Below are 25,611 nucleotides of genomic sequence, written 5' to 3'. Positions count from 1 at the left end.
CCCGGCCCGGCCCGGCCCGGCCTCACCCGCCGCTGCCGCCGCCGCCATCTTGGAGCAATGGCCGCCGGGACTGCCGGGGGGGGGCGGGAGGGGACCGCGACCGGCCCGCAGACGGAGTGAGGGGCCGTCCGAGGGGGGTCCTGAGGGCTCCTGGGCGGCTGGAGACGGGAGGGGGGCCCAGGGGCTGGAGGGCCCGACCGGGGCAGCCAAGAGAAAGGGCGCAGGGGACCAGAACCGGCTGGGAGTGGGAGTGGGGGTGAACGGACTGGCCGAAGGGTCCCTGAGAGAGTGGCCTCGGGGACCCGAGCGGACCCCAAGAGAACTCGGCCAAGGGTGATGAGAGGGCATGGAGGGGTCTTGTACGGGAGTGAGCAAAGAACATGCAGGGTGCTGAGGGAGTCACACTCCGTCCCCGTTGGAGGTGGAGCCCGGCGGGCCCCGGGTGGGAAGAGGGGACGTTGGGGGGACTTGGGACTCGCCGGAGTCGAGAGCAGGTCGGGGCTGGGCTCCCTTGTGAGTAGGGAGAGGAAGTCAGGGAGCTCAGGACGGGTTTGTTTCGGAGTGTTAGGACGGCGGGGACTGAAAGATGGCTCTGCCGGGACTCCGGGGAGGAGAGCGAGGTCTCGGGGGTGTCAGATGAAGGTGTGTGCCCCTTCCCTCTGAGGAGGAAACTTTGTGGAGCCTTGGCAGTGCGTCGCTACCGCCTCCCGGGAAGGGATCCCGGGGGTGGAATCATGGAGGGGGCCAGGACGTGCCCCAGGAGCCTGTGCTGGAAGAGCTTGAGAGCCGAGAAACTCTTCGGGGATGTGGGAGATGGGGGGACTCCCGCCCAGAGATGGGAGGTGTGGAAGATGTCAGGTGCAGAGCCCCGACCTGGAATGAGAGGAGGTCGGCCGTGTCCAGCGGTGGAGCTGGGGCGTGGGGTGAAGACACGAGGAATTGGCCGAATCTGGGGGTGGCGGGGAGCATTTTGTAGAGCAGGAAGGCAGCCAGAGGAAGAATCTCACAAAGATCCTGGGGTGGGGGGTAGTGTTTGTGGAAGTTTCTGGGAAAGGACTCTGGTTTGTGGAGTAGCTTGAGGGAGGGCTGTACCCCTGGGATGATGTTTGGAAGGCGCCGAGGAGCTGGGCTGGGTTTTGTGACCTTGAGAGATGTGGGTCCGTTTGCTGGGTGTCCCTAGGAGCCTGGGTATCAGAATTGTGAGGATTTTAAGGGTTCTAAGGATGTGCTGCCAGGAGTCTGAGGGGTCCTGGTCTGTGGTGTTATCAGCAGAAGTCAGCGCCTGCTTCTAGCATCTTTCCCCCTCTGATTTGCTGTTTCCTGTCTAGGAGAGGTGGGGACTGAAAGAAACACCTGGTTAGAATTTTGTCCATGGGATGAATAGAGAGAGCATCCCGCAATTCTCCCACCCCTGTAGGGATCCTGGCTCTGTGGTAGCTGAGGCTTGGTGCTGGGGGGGTTGGGTGGGAGAGAAATCCTTATGCAAGTACCCCTTGTTTTTGTGTTCCATCTCTCCTTCCAGAGCTCTTTCCCAGAGTACGTCTTTTTAGATCTTCTTAGTACCCCTTCATGTAGGCAGGGCCAGTGTCCTTGCCCTCGCTCAGCAGCTGCTATCGCAGCTGCTGTTTATTGAGCACATACTATGTGCCAGGCATTGTGTCAGGCACTTTAAATAAATCCTTGCAACCTTCTGGGAGGGTAAGTGATATTCCCCCCCTTCCCTCCCCTTTAAAGAAATCAAGCAGAAGAGGAAGTGGAGGCTTTGAGCAGGTCAGTGATTTATCTAGACTCATAGCCTGTGGGTGGCAGAGGTGGTCTGTGGGCTTTCGAGCCCATGCGTTATACTTCTCTGATGCCCAGGACAGAGGAGAAGCCTGTTCCAGGAAGTTCTGGCCTCTGCGGGAACGTCCAAGCAGTCACAGCAGACCTGGGGTTAAATCTTGGTGCTTGGTGTCTGGGACTTCACACCTGTGCAGCCTGCAGCACCCCCCAACCCACCTCCTCATCTTTGAGACAAACAAGAGAAAAGATGTGTCTGTTCCCCTCCTTAGTGGTCTTCTTGGGCTTTGGGAGAAAGTTGTGGATAGCACCCGCTTAGACGCTCCTTTGTCTAGCCTCCGGCGCCACTCACTTTGTTTTCTTTTGTTCTGTTATGTTAGCGCACATTCAAAGCGCTCAGGCATCTGTGTGCACATATTACATACATGTGAGTGAAGGGGACCCCCGTCCCTTTCCTGACCTGCTCCCTAACTCGCCTCCCCAACTGTTTTCTGTGAAAGTAGTTCAGCTCCATGTGTGTAATATATGAGATCATATCATGTGTATCATTTTGTGACCTTTTTTCCCACATAGTCATGCGTCTTGGTGTTCCTTTCATATCAGCACAGAGAGCAATACTCACTGTTTTTGAAAACTATATTCCACTGGTGTTTGTATCCCAGCTCATTTAATTGGAGCCCTCTTGATGGAATTTTAGGTTGTTTGCAGCAAATATCCTTGTATCCCCGCGTGAGTACAGCAGAAGAGACGGGTGGAGGGGGTGGAACAGGAGAAGAGGTGTGTTTATGAAGCGGGGACTGGGTCTGGCAGGTTGCCCCGCATTTACACTCGCATCAGCAGCACCTCTTTTTATACACTTTGACTTGAGCACTTATCACTTAGAGAGGTGCGACTTCTCCTGTGAGATCCTTTAAGGCCTGGACTGTATCAGATTTTTCCAGTTCTGAATACCTTTTCTCCAAATAGCTGAGTGCAGCTGCTCCTGGCACAGGACCTGTGTGCAGTCAGTGTGTGGGGAATGGCAGAAAACACAGCCTTGTGAGGTCCTGCCAGGAGGCGCCCAAGAATTCAAGCAGGGAGGCAGCATCAGCACAGGTGATAATGAGCAGGACTTTGCCCAGTGGGGGGATTCTGAGAAGGAGATGACGCAGTTTCTGCCATTCAGAAACTTCCAGGCTGATGGAAGAGACTGGTTTGTGCAGGAGGCTACAGAGACCTCTGCACGGTCACACGGTAGAGGTGTTTTTTTTTTTTTTTGTCTTTTTGCCATTTCTTGGGCCGCTCCCGCGGCATATGGAGGTTCCCAGGCTAGGGGTCAAATCAGAGCTGCAGCCACCAGCCTACGCCAGAGCCACAGCAATGTGGGATCCCAGCCGCGTCTGCAACCTACACCACAGCTCACGGCAACGCTGGATCCTTAACCCACTGAGCAAGGGCAGGGATCGAACCCTCAACCTCATGGTTCCTAGTCGGATTTGTTAACCACTGCGCCACGACGGGAACTCCCACGGTAAAGGTTTTGACTGTGTGGCTCTGTGCATGATCCGTGGCTCTTCTGGGAAGGGATGTGAGCTCTCTGAGGACAAGAGGAAGCTCAGGGTGGGGCACGTGGGTCTGAACTGGACATTTCACGTAGGGCAGCGGCAGGGAGCTGTGGCGAGTGCGCTGCCGGCAGAGATGGTATGGAGCTGGCCCCTCCCCACTTCCAGCCTCCCACGGGGCACTGAGGGATCCATGGGGACCTAGCCCTGCCAGGAGCCCCAGAGGAGTGGAGTGCAGCAGATGCAGTGGAGGGCCAGGCGGAACTGAACTGGCACGGGAAGGGGGCTGGGACAGAAAGGTTGGGATGTGGAGGCGTCGTAGCTCTTGGGCATCTCAGCCCCTCCAAAAGCTTTGTTGATGCAGCCGGGGTGGAGAGGAACAGCTGGAGGGGAGGCGGCAGCCCTGTCTCAGCGCGGTTTTGGGGGCGCATGTGTTCCAACAGTCTGGCCAGAGGGAGTGGCGGTGGGTAGAGAACTTCCAGATCCCGGCCTTACCTGCCAGCCCACCGCAGCGCTGGCAGATCCTGCGGGGGTGGGAGGGACTGGCCACCAACACTTCCCCCTTTGTGGTATTCCACCAACCTGGGATACTTCAACCACATGTTTCTGGTTCTCTTTTTTCCCTTCTTTGCCAGAGGATCGGAGCAGAATGGGCTTAGTAAGATTCTCACGTCATCATTAGGAGAGGGGAGATCAGGGCTTGATATGGGGGCGAGGAGGTGAAGGGGGAGGCTGAGCAGGTATGAGGGCCGGGCACGATTCTGCTTTCTCCCCCACAGATGAGGGTCACTAGGTGTTAACAGTCCCATCTCCTTATTGTTAAATCCACGCATGACCCCCTTCTTCCTGGTCCTAATCTGGGCCACTGTCATCTCCCACTGGGATTTCTGGGACTGCCTCCTTCAGTGGCTGGTCTCTGCCTTTAGCTTTGCTCTCCCCTTGCCCCCTGCAGCTATCACTTCTCCACTTTAGAGCTTGTGGAATTACCTCTGCAACATGAAAATCTGATTACATCTCTCTTTGCCTAAAAAACCTTTCCAGGGAGTGCCTCAGTGGTTGGGAACCCCTGTCATTGTCTCTGTGGATGCAGGTTTGATCCCTGGCCTCACTCAGTGGGTTAAGGATCCTGAGTTGCTGCCAGCTGTGGTGTAGGTGGCAGATGGGGTTTGGATCCGGTGTTGCTGTGGCCATGGTGTAGACTGGCAGCTGCAGTTCCAGTTCAACCCCTAGTCCGGGAACTTCGATGTGCCATGGGTACGGCCATTGCACAAAACCAGTAAACCAACTAATAATCAAAAAAACACCAAAAACCCTTCCATACCTTCCCCTGTGCTCTTAGGATAAATTTCAGACTTGCTCACGTGGTCTGTGATCCTTTGTTGGGCCTACAAGCTTCTCTAACTTTCCTCCCTAACCCTTATACCCATTCAGATGCAGGCAGCCTGGCCTTTGTAGAGTTCCTTGTCTCTGTCCTCAGCCAGCTGCGCACTCCACCCCGCTGGCTGACTGCTACTCAGCCTTGGGGTCTTAGCTGAACTGTCCCTTCTTCACTCCAAACTGGCTTGGTTGTCCCTCCTCCCATAACCTCCTCTGCTGCCTCACCGGGACCCTGGTCACATCCTGTGTTAATGTTGCTGCTGTGCTTATCACCTGTGCCCGAGGGCTCCGTTACTTTGCCAGAGCCTCACGCAGTGCCTGGCTGGCACAGGCGGTCCACCAGTATCGGGCATTGCACAGATGTGGGCTCAGCAGGCTGGGCAGGCGCTGGGAAGCAGCTCAGTGACTGAAGCCCAGACGGGAGGGGTGCACAGGGGAGCAGTAACCCAGGGCTTGTGTTTGGTGATCAACTTTTTCTTCTCCACTGCTCCCCCAACCTTCTAAAATGACTCACAGACAGTAGATGTGCATGACTGAGAAGATACATAAAGGACAGAAATTCAAGTTCCTGTTGTGGCTCATCAGTAACAAACCCGACTAGTATCCTTGAGAATGCAGCTTTGATCCCTGGCCTCGCTCGGTGGGTTAAGAATTGGGCATTGCCTTGAGCTGTGGTGTAGGTCGCAGGTTCAGCTCAGATCTGGCACTGCTGTGGCTGTGGTGTAGACCTGCAGCTGCAGCTCTGATTCTACCCCTAGCCTGGAACTCCCAATGCCTCAGGTGCGGCCTTAAAAACAATAAGGGATAGAAATTCAAATTTCCGGAGTTCCAGTCGTGGCGCAGTGGTTAACGAATCCGACTAGGAACCATGAGGTTGTGGGTTCGGTCCCTGCCCTTGCTCAGTGGGTTAACGATCTGGCGTTGCTGTGAGCTGTGGTGTAGGTTGCAGACACAGCTCGGATCCCACGTTGCTGTGGCTCTGGCGTAGGCCAGTGGCTACAGCTCCGATTCGACCCCTAGCCTGGGAACCTCCATATGCCACGGGAGTGGCCCAAGAAATAGAAAAAAAAAAAAAAAAAGAAATTCAAATTTCCATGATGTTGATCACATGTGAGCCCACCTTTCTGGCCTTAAGTATATATGTATATAAGTGTTGATTTAAAGTTTAGAAAGAGGAGTTCCTGGAGTTCCCATGGTGGTGCATCCGGTTAAGGATCCAACTGTGTAGCAGTTTGATCTCTTGCTGTTTGATCCCAGCCCCTACACAGTGGGTTAAGGATCCATCGTTGTCACAGCTGTAGCTTGGATTCAGTCCCTGGTCTGGGAACTTCCCTATGCTGTGGATGTGGCCAAAAAAAGCACCACCACCCCCCCAAACCAAAAAGTGTATAAAGAAAAAAGTGTTGGGGGGTGTCCCTTTCCCTCAAAGGACAGATGCGGTTTCTTTTCCGTAGCATACCTGTGACATGTATTTATTTGTTCCTTGTTTCTCCCACATCCTCCTCTAGAATATACACCTCGTCTTGTTCAGCGCTGTATTCTCTGTCTACAGCTGTATCTGATACATAGTTCAGGGCTCAGTAAATATCTGAGGTGTAAATAAATGCGTGAATGAACGAACGATCCATACGTTAATGCGTGTATATCCCTTTGGATTTTTCAAAGGGAAGCCTGCCATCGCAGTTATGCCTGTCGGGTAGATTCCTAGAGTGGAACTGCTAGGACCAGAGTGGCATGCAGTCAACATCTTTGTGGATGGGGCCAGATTGCCCTCCCGGAAGGGCTCGTCAACTTACGGCCCCACCAATGGTTTCTGAGTGCGCCTGTTTCCCCGGTCGCAGGGCCGACCGTGCTCGGCGTTACTGAGCACACTTGGTTCCCTGCTGACCTGAGAGAGAGACCGCTCCCTGGAGCAGGACAGGGATGACAGTGGGCCTGTGGGCAGAGGGCATGCTGTGCTCCAAGTGCCCGGGGGCAGATACGTCAGGGCCCTTCAAGCCCCGGGGAGAGGAAGAAGCCACTAACAACTGACAGTCCTAGAGCGAGGCTTTGGGAATGTTCTCAGCCAGGAAGAGGTGTATGGGGCTTCTCTGGTGGAGCTGTTGGGAGTTCTTCAGTAAGCACATGGTATGTGCGATTGGCTCCATGAAGATGCAGCTGCCGTGGGGCAGGAGGTCTGTAAGCTGCGGGCATCTCTGTTCCACGGGTCTCAGGCCCCAGAGGGATCCTGCTCCCTTGAGGCACTGGGCCCATTTCAACACTGGAGGAATGGACAGGGAGAAGAATAAGATAACAAGAGGTAGGAGCTGGCACTCTGTGAGCCCTGTTTTCTAGAAGGGGAAATGGAGGCTCAGAGAGAGTTGGGGCCTTGCCGAAGATCATGCAGCCAGTAAGCAGCTGAGCCAGGCCTGGAGCTCAGATGGTCCCAGCCTGGAACAGAGGAGCACTTGGGGAGAGGCCAAGGATGGGCCCTGGGCTCAGGGCTTTGGCACTGGCCTTCCAGGACATGGTCAGGGGCCAAGATCCTACCTCCAAGGCCGTTGGCCCAGTGTCTCCAAAGACCTGTTGACAGACCAGAGCAGACCGAGGCAGCCCGTGCCAGCAGACGGTGTGAAGTGGCTGGCAGGGGCCCCTGGTCATGTCTGTGGCATGTCTCCCTTGCCCTGGGCAGGCTCCAGTGGGATGCTTGGTCCCCACTGTGGGGGTTGGGTGGTAAAGCTTTTGCCTTACAGCAGGAGCTGAGCCGAGCCACCCACTCTTGTCCCTAAACTCCAGTAACTTCCCACGCCTCCCAGGGACAGATGCTCTGGTAGGAATAGTGTGACGCCACCGCCACCAGCAACCTTAGGGACAGCACCTGCCTAGGGTGGGGGAAGAGGAGCCCGGGGCTGTTAATACCTATCTCCCCCGCCTTCTCCCCACAAAGCAGGGACCACATTAGGCCCAAGCTGTCCTCATTTATTATTATTTTTAATTGCAATTTTATTGAAGTATGGTTGATTTACAGGGTTGTGTTACTTTCTGCTGTACAGCCAAGTGATTCAGTCATACATATGTATACATCCTTTGTCATTTTCTTTTCTGTTGTTATGGTATCACAGGATGTTGAATATAGTTCCCTGTGGCTGTCCCTGTTCAGTTTCAGGGGTTCAGGCCTTCTCTTCATTGTAGGTGACATGGAAACAGATCCAGCTCACCCTCTCACTGCTCCACTGAGCCCTGGCTCAGGGTCTTCACGCCTGAAGAAGTGGCCGCCTTGTGTCATTGCGGGGGTGGGCCTGGAACTGAGTGTCCCTGAGTGAGCCAGGGACACGTGTCAGTGGGCCTGAGCCCTGCTGTCTTCCTGTTCCCTCCTCTCCCTGCGCAGGCTCAGGTGGCCTTCCTCCAGGGAGAAAGGAAGGGGCAAGAGAATCTCAAGACAGACCTGGTGCGGCGGATCAAGATGTTAGAATATGCACTGAAGCAGGAGAGGTGAGCCCTGCCGTCCTGTCCCCGCTTCAGGGCAGGACCAGTCGGGAGGGTCAGAGGCCGGCTGCGCTGCCTCCCAGCTGGGGGAGATTTGGGGTCAGTCATTCTCCTCCCCGTCACCCAGTGCGCATGCTTCTAGGAGAGGGGGACAGAACAAGGCGGGGCGGGGCGGGGGGTTTAGGAGCCGCACCAGGAGCAGTATCGGTAACGGTGCTTCGTGGGCTCATGTAGCCCTTCCACCAGCCTGACGGGACAGCGAGGCTTCCGGAGGGTGAGGAGTTCTTCACGGACTCCGGTGCTGACAGTCTGCCTGACGCCAAAGAGTGACTCTTCCCAGCCCCGTGTGCCGTGCCGCCTCCTCCAGGGCTGCTTCCTGAGGGGGCAGCTCAGCTTCCGAGAGAGGGGAGGGGATTAGAGGGACCACCTGCGATCTGGGATGCCTGAGGCCAGTGCTGGCCCTGTCTATTCTTATGTGTCTCTCATTCATGAATCATTTGTTCTTTTAGGGCCAAATATCATAAATTGAAATTTGGGACAGACCTGAACCAGGGAGAGAAGAAACCCGAACTGTCAGAACAAGGTACCCCCCCATCCTCTCCGCCCCCTCCTTGCAAAACTGAATGTGACCGAGGAGAATAGAGACGGCTGCCTCTTTCTCCCTGTGCTCCACAGAAAGCAGGGCTGGCCGGGCGGGGTGGGGCCGGGTCTCACTCTTAGGGCCGTCCCCGTAGGATGTTCTGCCAAGGACCATGCTGGGCGCCCCGGGGAGTGGGGTGGGGTGCAGAAGCCCTCGGAGTCCTGCCTGGATCCCTCTGTGAGATAGACAGACACTCGAGGGCCCCGGTAGTCCGAGCGCCTGGAAAGAGAGCAGGAAGTAAGGACGGCCTTCCAGGCGGAGGGACGCAGGTACCGGGGAACAGGGACCTGGGTCTGGGCGGCCTGTCGAGGCCGGGGAGGCCAGGCTCACAGTGACCACTGTTCTCACGTCAGACTCCTCCACTCAGAGCGTGAGTTCCGCAGGCCAGGGGCTGACTGATGTCGCCCGGCGCCTAGCTGGGTACAGAGTAGGTGCCCGGTAAATACTCGGTGGGTAAGATAAACAGGTTGCCTCATTTAATCCTCACACCCATCCTGAGGTGGGTTATTAACCTTGTTTCTCAGGAGAGGAAACTGAGGCTCAGGTCAGTAGCCTGCTCTGCCCGAGGCCACACAGTGGGGAAAGAGCCCAGCCCGCCCATTGGTTCAGCCCGGAGCCTGCCCCCAGTGTGGGAAAATAACACAAGTAGATGGAGTCTGAAGATGGTCTGGGGCTGGTTCGGGCAGTGACCAAAAGAAACTAGAGAGGAGGCGCCAGGAGGGGAGAGGGTGGGTTTCGGATGCTCTCAGGACATGACTCCCTTGGAACTGTGATGGTGACGGTGACTGATGTGTTGGGGTTTGGGAGGGGGAGGAGGTGGCAGGGCATGGCAGAGCCCTGCCTGAGAAGGCCTGCCTCTTTTCTCTCTGCCCTCCAGTCTCCAATGGCCCCGTGGAGTCGGTCACCCTGGAGAACAGCCCGCTGGTGTGGAAGGAGGGGCGGCAGCTTCTCCGACAGTGAGTGTGTGGAGGGACGGGGTGGGGGAGGCATGTTTAGCTCGGGAGATAAGCCCGAGGACGCCACCGTCCTTCCTGTTTCCACTGGGGACCCTGAGCTATCAGGATCCCTGCCGGCTACAGCGCGATGGCCCGTCCCCCTCCCTCTCCCTGGGAAGGAGCAAGGGAGGACTTCCTGCAGGAGGCAGGCACTTTGGAAGGAGACCCCGAGTGCCTCTGTGCCTTTTTTCCTCTGAGGGTAATGTTAAAATTGTTTTTTATTGGATGTTTTAGAAAATTTGGGAAACACAAAGATAAAAGTCACTCGTAATTCCACCCCCCAAGGAGTTTCATGCCCCTGGAAACATTTTGGCACATATGCTGTCTCTTCTGCTGTGATATGTATTTGTGCCTGTGTGTGTGTTTTAGAGAAGCGAGGGTTTCTCCTTCGCAATGTTCTGTAATGTGTTGCTTTTGCTAAGTGTTGTGAACATCTTTCCATGTAAATTAGTTGTGTCACATCATTTCAAGACATTTATCATAGTTTGTCACGTGGATAGTCATAATTTCCTGTGGCCATCGCTTCTGATCTATTTTGTTGAAGATGTTTTTAATAGACATTGTGACAAATACCAGAAAATTACGTGTCCATCTCCTTGATTTCCTTAAGCTAAATATCTGTGAGTTCAATTGCAAGCTTAAGGTGTGTGCAAATGGTGACAACAGAATGATTATCACAGGGACGCTTGCCAGGTACCTGTTATGGTGCCTGGCACGTGCTAAACATTTCGCACACATGGATTCCTCGCATAAATCTCCGTGTGACCTGACTGCTAGCATTCCCCTTGTATTCACAGATGACAAAAGCAGGTGCAGAGAGGGTATCTGTTTGCTTAAGGTCGCAGAGAGGGTCTGCAGTGTGATCTCAGGCGGTCCCTCCCCAGCCCGCTTCCCTGCCCCTCCGCCTGGGACTCCACACAGGCCCTGGAGAGGAGACGGCAGGCGAAGGCGGGGGCTGTCTGATGTTCCCACAGGGACAGAGTCAGGGTCGACGGAGAGGGCTCTGTAGGCGCCTCCTGAGGACCAGCATGGGACTCTTGTCTGCCAGTCTTTTGAAGCCACAGATACCCAAAATTGATTTTTTTTTTTTTTTTTTTAAGTTTTTGGACCAATTTACCAAATGGCTTCAGGTTTTGTTGTTGTTCTTGTTGTTTTGGGTTTTTTGTCTTTTTAGGGCTGCACCCACAGCATATGGAGGTTCCCAGGGGTCTAATTGGAGCTATAGCTGCCGGCCTACACTAGAGCCACAACAACGTGGGATCCAAGCCTCATTTGCAACCTACACTGCAGCTCATGGCAACACCGGATCCTTAACCCACTGAGCAGGGCCAGGGATCGAACCCGTGTCCTATGGATGCTAGTCAGGTTCCTTAACTACTGAGCCAGGACGGGAACTCCTCTTTTTTTCCGTAAATTTTTTTTTTTTTTTTTTTTTAATAAACACTTGAGTTCTAAGGAACATGTAACTTATCCTGCGAAGCCGTTTACCATGGGCCTCTTTCTTTGGCACATAGTATCCATCAGTCGCTCGCTTCCACAGGTGGACGTGTAGCTTGGCCCCTGCGTCTGGGCTCTCTGAGCGCCTGTGACGGCACGGTGCCTCTGTATAAAGGCTTCCCCTGGAAACAGTCTCAGAAGGGAAGCAGCAGGATCAGGGGTATGCTTATTTGAAATCTCGGTGTGGCGTCTTAAATTGTTTCTCCAAGAGGGCCGTCCCAGTTTGCATCGGCCCCCAGAGTATGTAAAGAAGCCAGGAGGTCCCTTGACCTGCCCTGGCTCCGCCTCCCTGCAGGTACCTGGAAGAGGTGGGCTACACAGACACCATCCTGGACATGCGGTCCAAGCGCGTGCGGTCCCTCCTGGGCCGTTCGTTGGAGCTCAACGGGGCCGTGGAGCCCAGTGAAGGGGGCCTCAGGACTACACCGGGCCCTGGGGGACTCAGTGGCGGTGAGTCGCTGCTGGTGAAACAGATCGAGGAGCAGATCAAGAGGTGAGCCCTTGGGCCTGGTGGGTGCATCCGTGTGCGCCTTCTCCCTCCTGATGGGTTGGGGTCAGAAGGTCAACAGTGCTCTGGGAGCCACTTCCTTCCTGGAGGGTGTCGTGGGCTTCTTTGTTCCAGAACCTTCTGTCCTGGGTCCCCTGCACCACCCCTTCCCCGGTGCCGCCCTGGTGCTGGTGTGCACCACAGCTCCAGGCCCATCCCCTCCTGAGCCTCAGGCTGGTGCTCCCTGGCCCCCCCGGAGCCCCTGCTGAGGGAGACCCCGGGCCACAGAGCCCTAGGAGCACTTGTTCACTCTCTCATCACTAATCGCCTGATCAAAGTAAACACCTTCAGGGTGGTGACGCGAGGTGCCGTGTGAAAGGCAGTGAGAAAGTGACGGGCAGTCATGGCACTTGGGAGAGGGTGAGCAGGGAGCACCTCTTCTTGGAGGTGCTGTTTGGGCAGGAAGTGCATGGAACTGAGGCTCAGCCGCCCAGGTAGCTGGGAGAAAGAAGAGTGTTCTAGGCAGAGGGAACGGCAAATTTAAAGCTCCCAGGTGGAAAAGACCTGGCCTGTTCAGAGCTGGCCGAGGCTGCAGGGAGTGAGCGCTGTGGTCTGCAGCAGGGCTGAAATCTCAGGAGGCAGAGCATGTAGGGCCTCAAGGCCACGATGTGGAGCTGAGAGTCTAGGCTTGTGGGAAGCCCGTGGTTTCAAGCAGGGGTGTGACATCATCTGATACCCGTACTACTACTACGTCGTGTGCTTGTCCTGTGCTTCGAGAAGGAGGGGCTGCTGGAGGGCCCGGCGGAGACTCAGGCGTTAGCGGGGCAGGGGGAGGAGCGGTCTGCTTTCTCTTTGGGGTAGGTTTTTAGGGTGAGCCGACACTATTTCAAGGATTGGCTGTTGGGGGAGAGGAAAAAAAAGTTAAAGGGTGTGGTCTGAGCCGCTGGGGCAGTGTTGACCGAGAAGGAGAGAACGAGGGGGGATCAAGGGCCGTGGAGTTCGAGGTGCCTGTTTGACCCCAGTGCTGGGGGTGGGGAGCCCCTAACTCCTAAAGCGCCTCTAGTGCACCTGCAGTGGTGGGTTTAAAAGCCCGGGGCTTGGCAGTCACCGAGGCCAGGTGTAGCTGGCGCAGGGAGGTCTGAGCGCTGAGCCCAGGGGTCTCCCACACACGAGGAGGCCCCGGCAGCCGTGCGGGAGGCGGCCCAGGCATGACGTTCTGCCGGAGGCCGGGAAGGGAGCGCAGGATCTGGGATCCACACTTGGATCTCCTGGAGGGGCGAGCTCCACCCAGTGGCAGCCAGACACCTGGGCAGTTGACAAGGACTCTCGAGAGCCTCAGCCCAGTGGCCAAAAAGGACAATGTTTGCACATATCTCAACTTTGAACTCTGCCCTCCTGTCTGCCCTGGAGTCAGGTTCGGCAAATACCTCCTTTGCTAAAACTTGTCATCCCGTTGGAGCCTTTGAACAGTGTCCCAGAGGTGGAGAGGGGAGCGGGCTGGAAGGGCTGGGGGTTCGTGGAGTGACCACTTCCCCTTTCTTCCTGCTGGCTGTGTCCCTGCCCCTCGCCTGCCCTGGGCTCACGGTTTGACTGGGCTGTGGGAATCGGGGCCACTTTCCCATCCAGCTCTCCTCACTCAGCACGTGTGGGGCCCTGTGGGCGGGCTGGGGGCTAGTTCCCTAGAACTCGGGGCTCGGAGCTCAATGAGGAGCTGGGCCCGGTCTGTGGTCCCAGCGAGGGTTCAGAGGCTGGGCTTGAGGCCCAGGGCACGACCCGAGTCCCGGCGCTCTCCCACCTGAACAGCTTTGTCACTGGGCAGGACTAACACTTCCTCTGCCCCCCATCCTGGGCAGGAACGCAGCCGGCAAAGATGGCAAAGAGCGCCTGGGTGGCTCAGTGCTGGAGCAGATCCCCTTCCTGCAGAACTGCGAGGATGAGGACAGTGACGAGGACGACGAGCTGGACAGCGTGCAGCACAAGAAGCAGCGGGTGAAGGTGAGCTCGTGAGCCCAGTGGGCCCTCCCTCCCCCTTTCTGCAAGAGGACCCCTGCTTCGAGCCCCAGAGCAGAGCACCTCTGTGGGCGCCCTCAGGCTGCCTCTGTGGTTTCATCATATCCCTGCCTGGAGCAGAGTCCCCTGTGCTGTGGCCTCCGTGACCTTTGGGGCCGCCTGGGTCTTTTCTCTTGGAGCTGGCCCCTTCTTCCGCTGCACCCCCTTCTCGCCCTCCAGGCTGGGCCAGCCCCCGCCACGCCCTCTCACAGTGCTCCCCACTTTGGGCCAGCCCTACCGCAGCCGTGCTTAGACATTTTGGGTGTGACTCTGGCTCTGTCTCCCGCAGTGGGTGCTGAGCTCCACGAGGCAGGGACTGTGCGACCCTCTGCTCTTCTCCCCAGCTCCCTGAGGGAACGTGGCCGGGCCCAGGGCTCAGCCTGGAGGCGGGCGGGGGGGGGGGGTCCTGTCCAGGACTTCGTCGTCCAGTCTGCTGTCGCTGTCAAGACCCAGGTCTGGGGATACTGCCCACAGGGTAGAGTTGGGTGCTCCTCAGCATGGCCTTGAGATATGGCTGCCTCCACCCTTCAGCCCCACTCCTGGGCTCGGAAAGCCACCCAGCTCCCACCATTCTGATGGCGCCGTTCTTGGGCAGGGTCTGGCCTCGTCTGTCCAGTGACCAGCAGCTTCATGGCCGAGCTCTGTGCCGGCGGCACGAATATGGAGACTTGGTCTGGTCCTGAGGTGGAGGGGCTTGTGGCCAGTGGCCCACACAGGCAGGCGCCCCCGTCTCATGCCAGCTCTGTCTCCCTCCTCCCTCATCGGTCTGTCCTTCCCAGCCTTTGCTCTGTGTCCAGTGTCCCCAGTGTGGCTCAGCACAGGGTCCCATGCAGATTAGGCGCTCAGTGAACACACTGAGGGGACAGGACTGTGTGGAGCCAGACTCTGGAACTGGGGGTTATAGGAAAAGCGGGGGTCTCTCAACTCCCTGGTCCAGCACCCTGCCCCCCCCCAACCCCCTGTTGGGATTTCACCCGCTTGTCGGGTCTCACCGCAACCTCCGCTGCGCAGTCTTTCCTCCTCTCGGCTCCTCCCGTTGAAAATGACTGCGTTCTCCCTCAGGCCTTTGCCTCAGTCACGGCGTCTTGTCCCACGGGCCCTGTCGGGGGTCTCCTGCTTCCCCAGGGCCTCATGACCTGCCTGTGGCTCCCAGAGTGCCCGCCGGCCTGGCTATGTACCTTTGGGCACACGATTCTCTTTGTCTCAGTTTCCGTCTCAGGGGCTCATAGTCCCTGGGCTGTCAAGGAATTAACTAAAATGAGTGCATGCATAGAAAGCCCTTGGCTGCACGGAAGCTGCCACACCAGGGCTCAGCAGTGGGGTGCCACCGACAGCTCCTGTGGTGTGGGCAGGCCCTTCAGAGCGCCCGGTGTGGTTCCACCCGCATGTAGAGCTCCAACCCCCACCGTTGCTTCCCTGGGCGTGCTGTCTGGACCTTGACCCCAGGTCTTCTCCCAGAAAGGCAGAGGAAGGCAGTCCTGTGCGGGGCTGGCCCTTCAGGATGCCCGAGCGGGCTGCCTCCATGTTCATACCCTCTAGACCCAGCTCGGGGTGAGGGTCAGCCCACCCTAGAGGAACCCACCATCTGATGGAGGCTGGGCCCAGGCAGGGAACACCAGGAGGGAGAAGGCTTCCTGGAGGAGCCGGCCCGGAGGCCTCAGAATCCTGGTGCCGAGGTGCTCTATGTCTTAAGCCAGCACTTAGAGCAGAACTCAGATATCAAAACTGTCTTTGAAAATTCTGGAACTCCCTTAAGGCATGTAAGTGCACAAGTGCAGTCTTCGAAGTGCCAAGTGTGCAGCTCCGGATGGCGCTTTGTGCAGTGGAGTGATGCTGAAGCCACCCGAGGGTGGAGAATCACACGCAGAGCATCATTTCACGAGGCCGTGTACCCGAGGTGTCTGTGTGGGGAGCGCAGGAGCCGTGCTGCTCCTAAATTCATAAGTCTGGGTGGGGGGCCAGGCTCGTGAAGTGAGGAAAACAGGATGATTTAGCTCTTACCCCTGGTTAAGACCGACTGTGTGAAACGGGCAAACCCACCAGCATTCTGGTTCTCAGAATGGAGGAACGAGGAGTTCCCGTCGTGGCGCAGTGGTTAACAAATCTGACTAGAAACCATGAGGTTGCGGGTTCGGTCCCTGGCCTTGCTCATTGGGTTAAGGATCTGGCGTTGCCGTGAGCTGTGGTGTAGGTCACAGATGCGGCACGGATCCCGAGTTGCTGTGGCTGTGGTGTAGGCCGGCGGCTATAGCTCTGATTCGACCCTAGCCTGGGAATGTCCATATGGCACGGGTGCGGCCCTGAAAAGACAAAAAAAAAAAGAGGAACGAAGGTGTTTTCTCTAGTTCTAAAAGTAGCTCCTGCGTGTTTTATATATATATATATGTGTATAAAATTTAGCCCATTTAGAAAGTTATAAGGAAGATGCGAAGAACCTCAGGTAATCACACACCCAAGAGCCGTCTTAAAAGAAATGGCTTGGACCTTGCGACCTGGGGCAAGGGCTGCACTCTGTTCAGCCTCCGTTTCCTCATCTGTAATATGGGACCAGTGATTACCATAATGGGAGTTCCCGATGTGGCTCAGGGTAACAAATCTGACTAGTACCCATGAGGATGCCGGTTCAGTCCCTGGCCTCACTCGGTAGATTAAGGATCCTGTGTTGCTCTGGCTGTGGTGTAGGCCGGCAGCTGTATCTCTGATTCTCCTCCTAGCCTGGGAACCTCCATATGCCATGGGTGTGGCCTCAAAAAGACGAAAGAAATTATAATAATGATAACTATTCATGGGGTTGTGAAATCACGGATGTGACGCGTAGAGGCTGACCCAGAGGGGAAGGGGCTCCTTCCTGGTACTCTCGTACCTGTGGATCTGTTCAGTGAATCCAATCTGGCTTTGAGTGTGCACCTCCTTCCCTCACTTAGGCCCATAGACACAAACAAACATTCTCTCTCACCCCTGAAAGAGGTGGTCGTATTAGCTGACGTTATTTCGGAAGTACCGTGCTGAGCGTGGGGGGCAGCGGGAGCCCGAGCAGCCCAAGAAGAAGCCAGCAGGACGGCCCTATGGGTGTGGGGGTCACAGCTGGGGGCAGAGGCAGAAGGCGCCCCACCCCAGCCAGTGAGGAGCAGGCTAGTCAAGTGCCCAGCAGGGGGTGCTCGGCGTCCGAGTGCGGGGCTGGGGCTGGACGCTGCCAGGCGGCCCAGGCCAGAAACCCTTGCTTCTCTGTTCCCAGAACCTGGGGGCTTGGGCTCTAGGCAAGAGCCCCTGACCTCTGCTTGGTGTTCACGCCCCAGCTGCCGTCCAAGGCCCTGGTACCTGAAATGGAGGATGAAGACGAAGAGGATGACTCAGAGGATGCCATCAACGAATTTGATTTCCTGGGCTCCGGGGAGGACGGGGAGGGCTCTCCAGACCCTCGGCGGTGCGCTGGAGAGGGCACCCACCATGAACTGGGTGAGTTGAGACTTTTCTGGCCGGCCTTCCTTCACCGCGGGCACATGGCCACAGGCAGCTGCTTCCTGCCCCAAGGGCTCCACCGGACGGATACGCTTCCTGAGAGGAAGGCCAAGGGGAGCGGGAGGCCTGTGCCCCTTCCCTGGAAAATCCCCGTGGGGACCAGGCAGGCCTCTTCCTGAGGCAGGGCCTCTAGCCCTCCACTCGGGCGGCCCGTTCTTGGTGGACCTCAGGGACAGGATGCAGAGCCAGAGTGGGGGGGCCAGATGGGCAGTGCTGCTGCTGCTTCCTGTCCTGTGACTCGGAGCCACGAGGCCCTCGGGGGTCACGTAGGATGGCTGGGGACTGAGGCCCCGGCAAGGGCGGCCATGGAGGGCCCCATCTCGGTCTGTCCCTCACCCTGGGTGCCGGGCTTCCTAGCCACCCCTGGTTGCAGGAGAGGCTTCCGGCAGTGGGGAGAGAGTCACCTGCACGTGGCTCGTTGACCTGGTCGGTGACTCCTGCCCCACCTCATCCCTGCAGAAAGTCGGCGGGTCAAACTCCAGGGAATTTTGGCCGACCTTCGGGATGTGGATGGGCTGCCCCCCAAAGTGACAGGCCCACCGCCTGGCACACCCCAGCCCCGGCCACACGAAGGTAAGAGGCTGCTCCACCCCGGCCCAGTCCTGAGGGGCCCATGGCAGAGGGAGGCTGCAGAGCTGAGCCCAGGGCTCCTGTGTCCTCAGGGTCGAGGCCCGACCTCTAGTCTGCAGCCTCCCTGTCCCAAACGTTCGTCTGTCTGTCTCTGTCTCCCTCTCTTTTTGTCTGTCCTGCCCTGTCTGTCTGTCTCTGTCTCTTTCTTTCCAGCTGTGATTCTTGATCTGGTCCTCTGCCTGTCTCTCCTCCTCACTCCTGATGGCTCTGCCTCTCTCTGGCTCTCTCTCGCTCTCCCTGCCCGCTCTGCCCCGCCCCGCCCCACCCCTACCAGGTTCCTTTGGCTTCTCCTCAGACGTTTTCATCATGGACACTATCGGGGGCGGGGAGGTGAGCCTGGGGGACTTGGCAGATCTCACCGTCACCAACGACAACGACCTCAGCTGCGATGTAAGTTCTCAGGGTGCCCCACCCCCCGCAGGCCCCGGTCAGGTGTCCCGCGCGGTGCGGGACCTGCTGGGCTCCGACGGTGTCCGCCTGCGCTCAGCCCCTCCCCCGTGACAGAGGAGGATGTGAGAGCGTTTGACGGCTCATCCTGTCTTCACAGAGGGGTGCCCGTGCAGACAGGTGGTGGGACTTGACCGTGGTCACTGGTGTGGCTCTGGAGCCTGTGCTTTAATCATGCTGCCAGGCTTCTCCTCTCAGCAAAGCTGCCTCCCACCCCGGCTTCCATGCACCGCAAGTCCAGGACCTGCCATGGGCAGGAGGCGGGAGCCAAGGGGGCGCTGAGTCAACATCCGGTGTCAGAGTTGAAAGGGGCTTGCGGGGGGCAGTAGTGCAAGTGAAAGCATCTGTGCAGGAGGTGGGACTGAGCTGGCTTTGGAGGGGAAGGTGACCTCAGGCCACAAAACCAAAGCTCAGGCCAGTCTGGGATGCGTGAGGCCCTCGGGGCCATGGGCTGGAAGCAAAGGAGACCTTAGGGCCGGTGTCCTGGGCCTGAGACGGTGCAAGGCCTCTGGCTGGCCAGGAGTCTCTGACGTGGGTCTGCGTGAGCACGCTCCCGTGGCAGGACCTGCAGTGGGATTGCCTGCCCGGTGATCCCAGCAAGGCTGGGGCGCTGCTGGGGCTGTTGGAAGTGAGGCCTGAGCGCTGCAGCCCTACCCCGGGCAGCCTGCGCGAGGGGCTAGACCCTCCAGCCCTCAACAGCTGTGGCAGAAGTGAGGACTTTGAGAAAGAGCGCAGATGAAGGGGTTCAGCAGGCGTGTACCCCGTCTTGGTGCAGGGCCCCGAGGCTCCCCTGAAAATCTGCTCATTTCCTGAGTGGCCCTCCCCGGGTCGCCCACCTGGAGAGCGACCCCATCCGCCAGGGCCCGCAGGACGCCTCTGGGCCTTGCTCCCCGAGGCCCACTGAGCCTGCTCCCCAGTCTCTCCCCATGAGCGTGCTTGTCCCCGTCTCACTCCCCAGCGTCTGGTCCCTGCTTCACATCTCCTGGGGAGACTTCCCTCGGGACCTTTCTGCCTCCCTCTCTTCCCCAGCTGAGCTCCCCGCAGGGCAGCTGGAGAAATCTGTACCATTTCCCTCTCTGATCCCTTCCACCATGCCCCGCCGCTTAGGATGAGATGCGGAGGGCGGCCCTGTCTATCTCCTGACCGCTCCTGCTGCCTCTGCCTCGGGAACTTTGCACATGCAGTTTCGGTCCTCCTCCCCCCTCTTATCTGGTGAAGTCCTGCTTGTTTGTCACTTCCTTGGGAAAGCCGCATGGAGCCCCGCAGAGGAGAGGAGGGGGCTGCCTGGGACCCCTCTCGGTGCATTTGTAATCCTGCAGAGACCTCTCCTTGTCTCCGCCAGGCTCCCTCTATGAGTCGTGAGATCCCCAGGGATCAGAGTCACCTCTGTCTCCCCAGGAGCTAGCCCAGTCCTGCACAGTGCAGGAACTTGCTGCGTGAGCGAGGGGACACTGCGGGCCAGGAGGGAGGGGCAGGGGTCCCCGGCTGGAGGCCAGTCCGTGGGGTGCTCCACATGGGGCTGGCAGGGGGAGGGACGACTTCTCGAGGTCCCAGTGTCTGGGCTGGATGAGCAGATGCTGAGGCATTGCCCCCACCCCAGCTGTCTGACAGCAAAGATGCCTTCAAGAAGACCTGGAACCCCAAATTCACCCTCCGTTCACACTACGATGGCATCCGCTCCCTGGCTTTCCACCACAGCCAGTCAGCTTTGCTTACCGCCTCCGAGGACGGCACGCTCAAGCTCTGGAACCTGCAGAAGGCGGTCACGGCCAAGAAGTGAGAGCAGCAGCCCCGGCGTGGAGGGGTGTGGCGGGGGCATCTGGGCGCAGGGAGCAGGGTGACGAGCGGCTCCCAGTGACAGCTGGCTCCTCCGTCTCCCCACAGGAATGCTGCGCTAGACGTGGAACCTATCCACGCCTTCCGGGCTCACAGGTAGGGAGTGGCCCCCAAAGGCAGCCTGGCTTCTGGCGCTCTGCAGACTCTTTCACCTCCGTAGCCGCTTCTCAGCACAGTCTTCGAAGGAGGAAACAGACTCAGGACTTGGGGGAAGGCAGGGCACAGGCAGCCTGCCGGGGGGCGGCGGGGGGAGGCACAACCAGAGGTCCAGGTGCTGGGTTCTGTTTGTTTGGCCATCTTTGAAAAATGCTAGTGGAGCCCCTCGAGGTCCCGTGGGGGCTGGGGGAGGAGTTTGGCATCTCCTGCTTCCCCTCCTCGGTATCCTCCAGGGGGCCCGTGCTGGCGGTAGCCATGGGCAGCAGCAGCGAGCACTGTTACAGTGGCGGGGCAGATGCCCGCATCCACAGCTGGAAGATTCCAGACCTCAACATGGACCCCTACGACGGTTACGGTGAGGACAGCTCCTCCCACTGCCTTCCTTCCCCTCACCCAGCTGCCGCTGCCGGGGGCCTGATGCTGTGGGAACTGGGGCGGGAGCGCCAGGGCTCCGGGTCTGGTAGAGGGTGGGACAAGGGGCTTCAGCACGTGACCGAGGATGGACTGGATGAGGCAGGAGTGGTGGCGGTGGGGGAGGGTTGCGCAGAGATGCTGATCGGGGTTGAGCTTCGGGGCCGGGGACCAGCCCAGGCCAAGGCGTGGGGAGGCTGGCAGCACTGGATGCTCAGCCCTGTCTGCATGCCTGAGCAGAGGAGTCAGCGGGGAGAGGGCAGAGCGGGCGAGACGGGAGATGTTGCCTGGGCCAGACGGCAGGGAGTTTGCCCTTTATCCTGGGGCACCTCTAAGATTAAGTGGGCAAGTGACCCGACTGTCGCATCTGTTCGGTGGCTGTGTCCCCGCCCTCTGACGCCTCTTTCCAGAGCCCTTTGATCACGCACGGCTCTGTGCTCCAGCCTGTCTTGGCGGAGTTAGAGGCCTGTTGTCTCCCCTGAAGGCCTGTGTACTTTTTTCTGAAGGACAGTGTCAGCCCTGTCCAAGGTCAAGCGTCAGTCCCAGGCAGTATCTGCTCCAGGTCAAGCAAGCTGTTACACAGCAAGTGTGACCAGAGCACCCTGTGTGGCCTTGAGTGACCAGGGAGGCAATGTGGGAACGACCAGAAGGCTTAGGAGAGAGGCAGCAAGGCTGTGCCTGTGGGCAGGGAAGACCGTGGGGGCTGACCTGGAGGGGCCAGGCTGCGAAGGGTCTTGGAGTCACAAAGCCATCCTAGTTCCTTGTCCCCTTAACTAAGTCCTAAAAGGTATATCTCAAGCAGCGGTTTTGTGCTGGGCACTGCCTTGGGCGGGGGGCGGTGGGCAGGGGGATGGCGGGGAACCAGGGAAGACCCTCCCTCCTGGAGCGACCACTCTGGGGCACCTTCAGAGCCCCCAGACCTTCACAGAGCAGCCAGCACTCAGAGCGGAAGCGGCTCTGAGGGCACGAGGACCCGCTGTGGAGCTGGGTGGATAGCCACAGTCGGGGCTCCCAGGCCAGCGGCTCTGATGCAGCCCCTTTCCTCCCTCGGGCGGGTGTAGACCCAAGTGTGTTGAGCCACGTCCTGGAGGGCCATGGGGACGCAGTGTGGGGCCTGGCCTTCAGTCCCGCCTCCCAGCGCCTGGCCTCCTGCTCTGCCGACGGCACGGTCCGCATCTGGGACCCCAGCAGCAGCAGCCCCGGCTGCCTCTGTACCTTTCCCACAGCCAGCGGTGAGTCCTGAGGGGGCCCCCAGCTGCCCGCCCCGCCCCTCTGCCCCCGGGAGGCCTGGGGCTCAGGCGCCCTTCTCTCCCCTCCGCCTCCAGATCACGGGATCCCCACCTCAGTGGCCTTCACCAGCACCGAGCCGGCCCACATCGTGACCTCCTTCCGCTCTGGCGACACTGTCCTGTATGACCTGGAGGCTGGCAGTGCCCTCCTTACACTGGACTCCCGGGGGAGCAGCGGTAAGCGCCGCTTCTGTGGCTTTGGTGACCTGGTGCCCAGTCAGCAGAAGGTGGTGCCCCCCAACGCCCCCCTCGGGGGCTCTGAGTGGGAAGGAGATGAGGTCCAGTCACTGCCCTTACAGACGCACAGGGCGCTCGGGAGGGCGGAGGAGAGAGACCTCGTGAGGGCCTCACCCCTGGGCCACAGTCTTCATGTCCATTGTCCCTGCTCATTGTCCCTGCTCTTCCCCCAGCAGCTGTGTCCTGTGCACAGAGGGAGCATGGGCTCCCAGGGCAGGGAGCGGCCAGGCTGCCTGGGGCGCAGGCCTGCCTGGGATTGCGGCTCTCTCCTATCCTTTGCCCTGGTCTCCCTGATGCCCCCTGCCCTCTTCGCCTCTCCCTTTTTCCTTTCAGGCCCAACCCAGATCAACCAGGTGGTGAGTCATCCAAACCAGCCCCTCACCATCACCGCCCATGACGACAGAGGCATCCGCTTCCTGGACAACCGGACAGGTGAGGCCCAGCCTTCCTGGTACCACCGCCCTGCCTCCTGCCGCCCTTGTGCTCACAGGGGGTAGGAGCAGACCTGCTTGGGTGACTCCTGGGGTCCACGTTGGAAGCTCACTGGTGGCCCCTCTAGCCCCTTCCCCTTCCCAGGCAGGGCGCAGAATGGAAAGTAACCTGCAGCCCACCCTCTGTCCCTCAGGGAAATCCGTGCACTCCATGGTTGCCCACCTGGATGCAGTCACCTGCCTAGCCGTGGACCCCAATGGTGTCTTCCTGATGTCAGGAAGTAAGTCGGGAGCCTTTCCAGGGAGGCTGGGGAGAGGGCGAGGAGGAGACCTGGGCATGGGTCCCGAGGGAGTGCTGCCGGGGCTCCCTGAGGCTGGGGAGCTAGAGCGAAGCCCCTCCGTGGCTGGAGTGACAGCGGTCACAGTAGTGAGGACAGCCAGGCCCTGGGAGCCCACCGTAGGCCTGCTCCCACTTCGTCTCGCTTGACTTGAATGAGCCCAGTCCTGTTTTCCCTATTGCACAGATTGGAAACTGAGGCTACAGAAGACTTGGTCACTGAACAGTGGGTTGCAGGAATTGAAGTTCGGGTCCACCTGACTCAGTCCACACAAGAGATTTTAGCATTGGGTGCACCTGTCCTCTGTGGCTAAAGGCACTGAGCCCCAGAGACGATAGGGCTGCCCCCCGACCAGATAGGCTGGGTCTTGGGCGGATGGAGAAGGGGCTGAAGGGTGTGCGCTGACAGTCACAGCGGCCTGACCAGAGCCGAGCCTGCAGTGGGGTGTCAGGTGAGATCAGTCCCAGGCAGCGAAGACTCAGTACAAGGCCCAGTCCCCCCAGGCAGACAGATAGAACCAGCCTCCACCACAGCCCCTGACCTGGTAACACATAAGTCAGGCCGTCTCCCCGCAGGGGCTCCTGGCCCCGACACTCTCCACTCTCCCCCAGCCCCCACCCGCCAGCACCCCCACTCAGGCTGTCAGTCCTCAGGCCCTGCCCCTGGCTGTCCCTGCCCCCCGGCCATCCTGTCGCACTGACCAACTTGGGCTCACAGCACTTGTGACCCGACGGCCTTGTCTACTCTGTTCTCTTGTGTGCTGTCTCGCACCCTGGCATGTCAGCTCCACAGGGGCAGGGAGAGGTGCCTGTTTTGTTCACTGCACTCCCAAGCGCAGTACACAGCAGGTGCTCAGTAAACACTAGGTTCCCAGATGGCTGCCTGATAGACTGGAGAGAAGGGCTCTCCTTCCTGCCGGGTGTCTGGAGGTGACTGGGCAGAGGATTGGGCCCCCACCAGACTCCCAGGCCTTCGGACAAGGCCAGGTTCAGGGGATGGGTCCGAGCAAGGAGCCGGGGACCTGGAGCTGCTGGGTGACGGCCCTTCTGCTCCCACGCCTGCACAGGCCATGACTGCTCCCTGCGACTGTGGAGCCTGGACAATAAAACGTGCGTTCAGGAGATCACGGCCCACCGCAAGAAGCACGAGGAGGCCATCCACGCTGTCGCCTGCCACCCTAGCAAGGCCCTCATTGCCAGTGCTGGCGCCGACGCCCTGGCCAAGGTCTTCGTATGATGCCCACCCGGCCCCGCCCAGGCCGCCACACTGGCTGCGGAGCGGGCCGGGCAGGTGGGACTGAGGTGAGGGGCCAGACGGGGGAGGCTTGGCTTGGGAGGGCAGAAGCCCGCTGCATGTGCATTCCGACGGCCTGGCATTTCTGGAGGCTGTCAGATCCCGAAGTCCTGGTCAGGGTGCCCTGTGAGAAGCGCCAGGGTAGCCCCTGGGCATTCAGGGGAGCGGCCAGAGCTGCCTGACCCCTTGCGCCCTGGAGGTCCTGGTCCAGTCCCCCTCCCTGCTGTCTCCCGTAGGTGACTCCCAGCCTCAGTCTGGAGGCCCAGAGGCCTGGAGGCCCGGCTTCTTCCTGCCTGCCTTGGAGCCTGGTGGTGCTAAGGGCCCTTTCCCCAGGAGGCCCTCCCCACGGCCCTTCCCCGAGCCTCCAGCCGGGGCGGCAGCCTCCTTCAGGAATCGCCCTCCAGGATGGCCTCTGGGAATTTTCTCTTCACCCTGACACCCTCTCCGGGTCTCTGAGCTGCCTTCTCGGGGGCCACACAACCAGGGCTGGGTGTCCTTGGGGATCAGCTTTTCCAAGATGCCAGAAGGTGCCAGGTTCTCTCTTTGAACCCCTGACCCTCCTCCCCACCTCCATGGACCCAGGTGGGAGTTGTGCTGGGAGGAGCCCGAGTCCCCCATTCGCTCAGAGGGGGCTGGGGCCGGGCAGCCAGCTGCCGGCAGGGTTGCTGGCAAGACAACCCCAGAGGCGCGCCCAGCAAACCGCCTCCCCCTCCAGCTTCCTCAGCACAGCTTTCCAGACACTACCCATGGCCTCTGGGGCCGGTCACTGCCTGGGGAGCAGGTGATGCCCTCGGGGGAGGTGCCCGCCCCTACCTCCCCCAACCCTCCTCCAAGGGCAGCTCCCCCAACCCCCATGGGGTCACCCATGGGGAGAGATGGCCTTCTCTTGCCCCTCCCAGGGGCATGGAGGGTGGAGTGGGGTCCCCCAGTCCCCCATAACTCCCTGTATATCTGTATAAATAAATGGGATTTTAATGGAGCCCCACCCCCACCCATGTCGTTATCACTGTGTGATAGTCTGTCGTCTCTGCTCCTGGCCCTGCCCTTCACGCTCTTCCTCTATTTATTTCACTCTTTTTTGGGTTCCACCCTGTGCCCTCAGCCCCCTTCCAGGTTCCTGTTTATAAGCCCCATCCCTTCTGCCCTGGACTTGTTGTATGTGAAACTTGTCTCAATAAACCCTTTGGAGTAAGA

General features: G+C 59.0%; 2 protein-coding genes across 9 annotated transcripts in view; one reads left to right on the top strand and one right to left on the bottom strand.

Moving 5' to 3' along the window:
• Nucleotides 1-79, bottom strand: part of FKRP (fukutin related protein) — an 11,790-nt gene extending 11,711 nt beyond the window's left edge. For 3 of the 5 annotated variants that reach the window (XR_002344710.1, XM_021094619.1, XM_021094621.1), the window contains exon 1: nt 27-78. The gene's annotated coding sequence lies outside the window, so the exon portion shown is untranslated. Of the gene's footprint in view, nt 1-26 lie in introns of all 5 variants that reach the window. The other 2 variants (XM_021094618.1, XM_021094620.1) reach the window with 2 other exon arrangements.
• STRN4 (striatin 4) overlaps nt 1-25,611 on the top strand; it is a 25,977-nt gene extending 366 nt beyond the window's left edge. Inside the window, exons 2-18 of one of the 4 annotated variants that reach the window (XM_003127236.4) lie at nt 8,065-8,168; nt 8,672-8,745; nt 9,680-9,758; nt 11,590-11,787; nt 13,635-13,776; nt 17,127-17,286; nt 17,809-17,922; nt 18,254-18,369; nt 20,027-20,202; nt 20,311-20,358; nt 20,652-20,773; nt 21,891-22,061; nt 22,155-22,295; nt 22,689-22,787; nt 22,981-23,067; nt 24,191-24,425; nt 24,654-25,611. In XM_003127236.4, the coding sequence (XP_003127284.1) occupies nt 8,065-8,168; nt 8,672-8,745; nt 9,680-9,758; nt 11,590-11,787; nt 13,635-13,776; nt 17,127-17,286; nt 17,809-17,922; nt 18,254-18,369; nt 20,027-20,202; nt 20,311-20,358; nt 20,652-20,773; nt 21,891-22,061; nt 22,155-22,295; nt 22,689-22,787; nt 22,981-23,067; nt 24,191-24,360 (2,001 nt within the window). In that variant the 3' untranslated portion in view covers nt 24,361-24,425; nt 24,654-25,611. Of the gene's footprint in view, nt 1-8,064; nt 8,169-8,671; nt 8,746-9,679; nt 9,759-11,589; nt 11,788-13,634; nt 13,777-17,126; nt 17,287-17,808; nt 17,923-18,253; nt 18,370-20,026; nt 20,203-20,310; nt 20,359-20,651; nt 20,774-21,890; nt 22,062-22,154; nt 22,788-22,980; nt 23,068-24,190; nt 24,426-24,653 lie in introns of all 4 variants that reach the window. The other 3 variants (XM_021094617.1, XM_021094615.1, XM_021094616.1) reach the window with 3 other exon arrangements.

The sequence above is a fragment of the Sus scrofa genome, chromosome 6, assembly GCF_000003025.6.
Source record: "Sus scrofa isolate TJ Tabasco breed Duroc chromosome 6, Sscrofa11.1, whole genome shotgun sequence".
NCBI classification, from domain to species: Eukaryota; Metazoa; Chordata; class Mammalia; order Artiodactyla; family Suidae; genus Sus; species Sus scrofa.
Note: the sequence above shows the minus strand (reverse complement) of the source record. Positions and strands in the feature narration are given on the sequence as shown.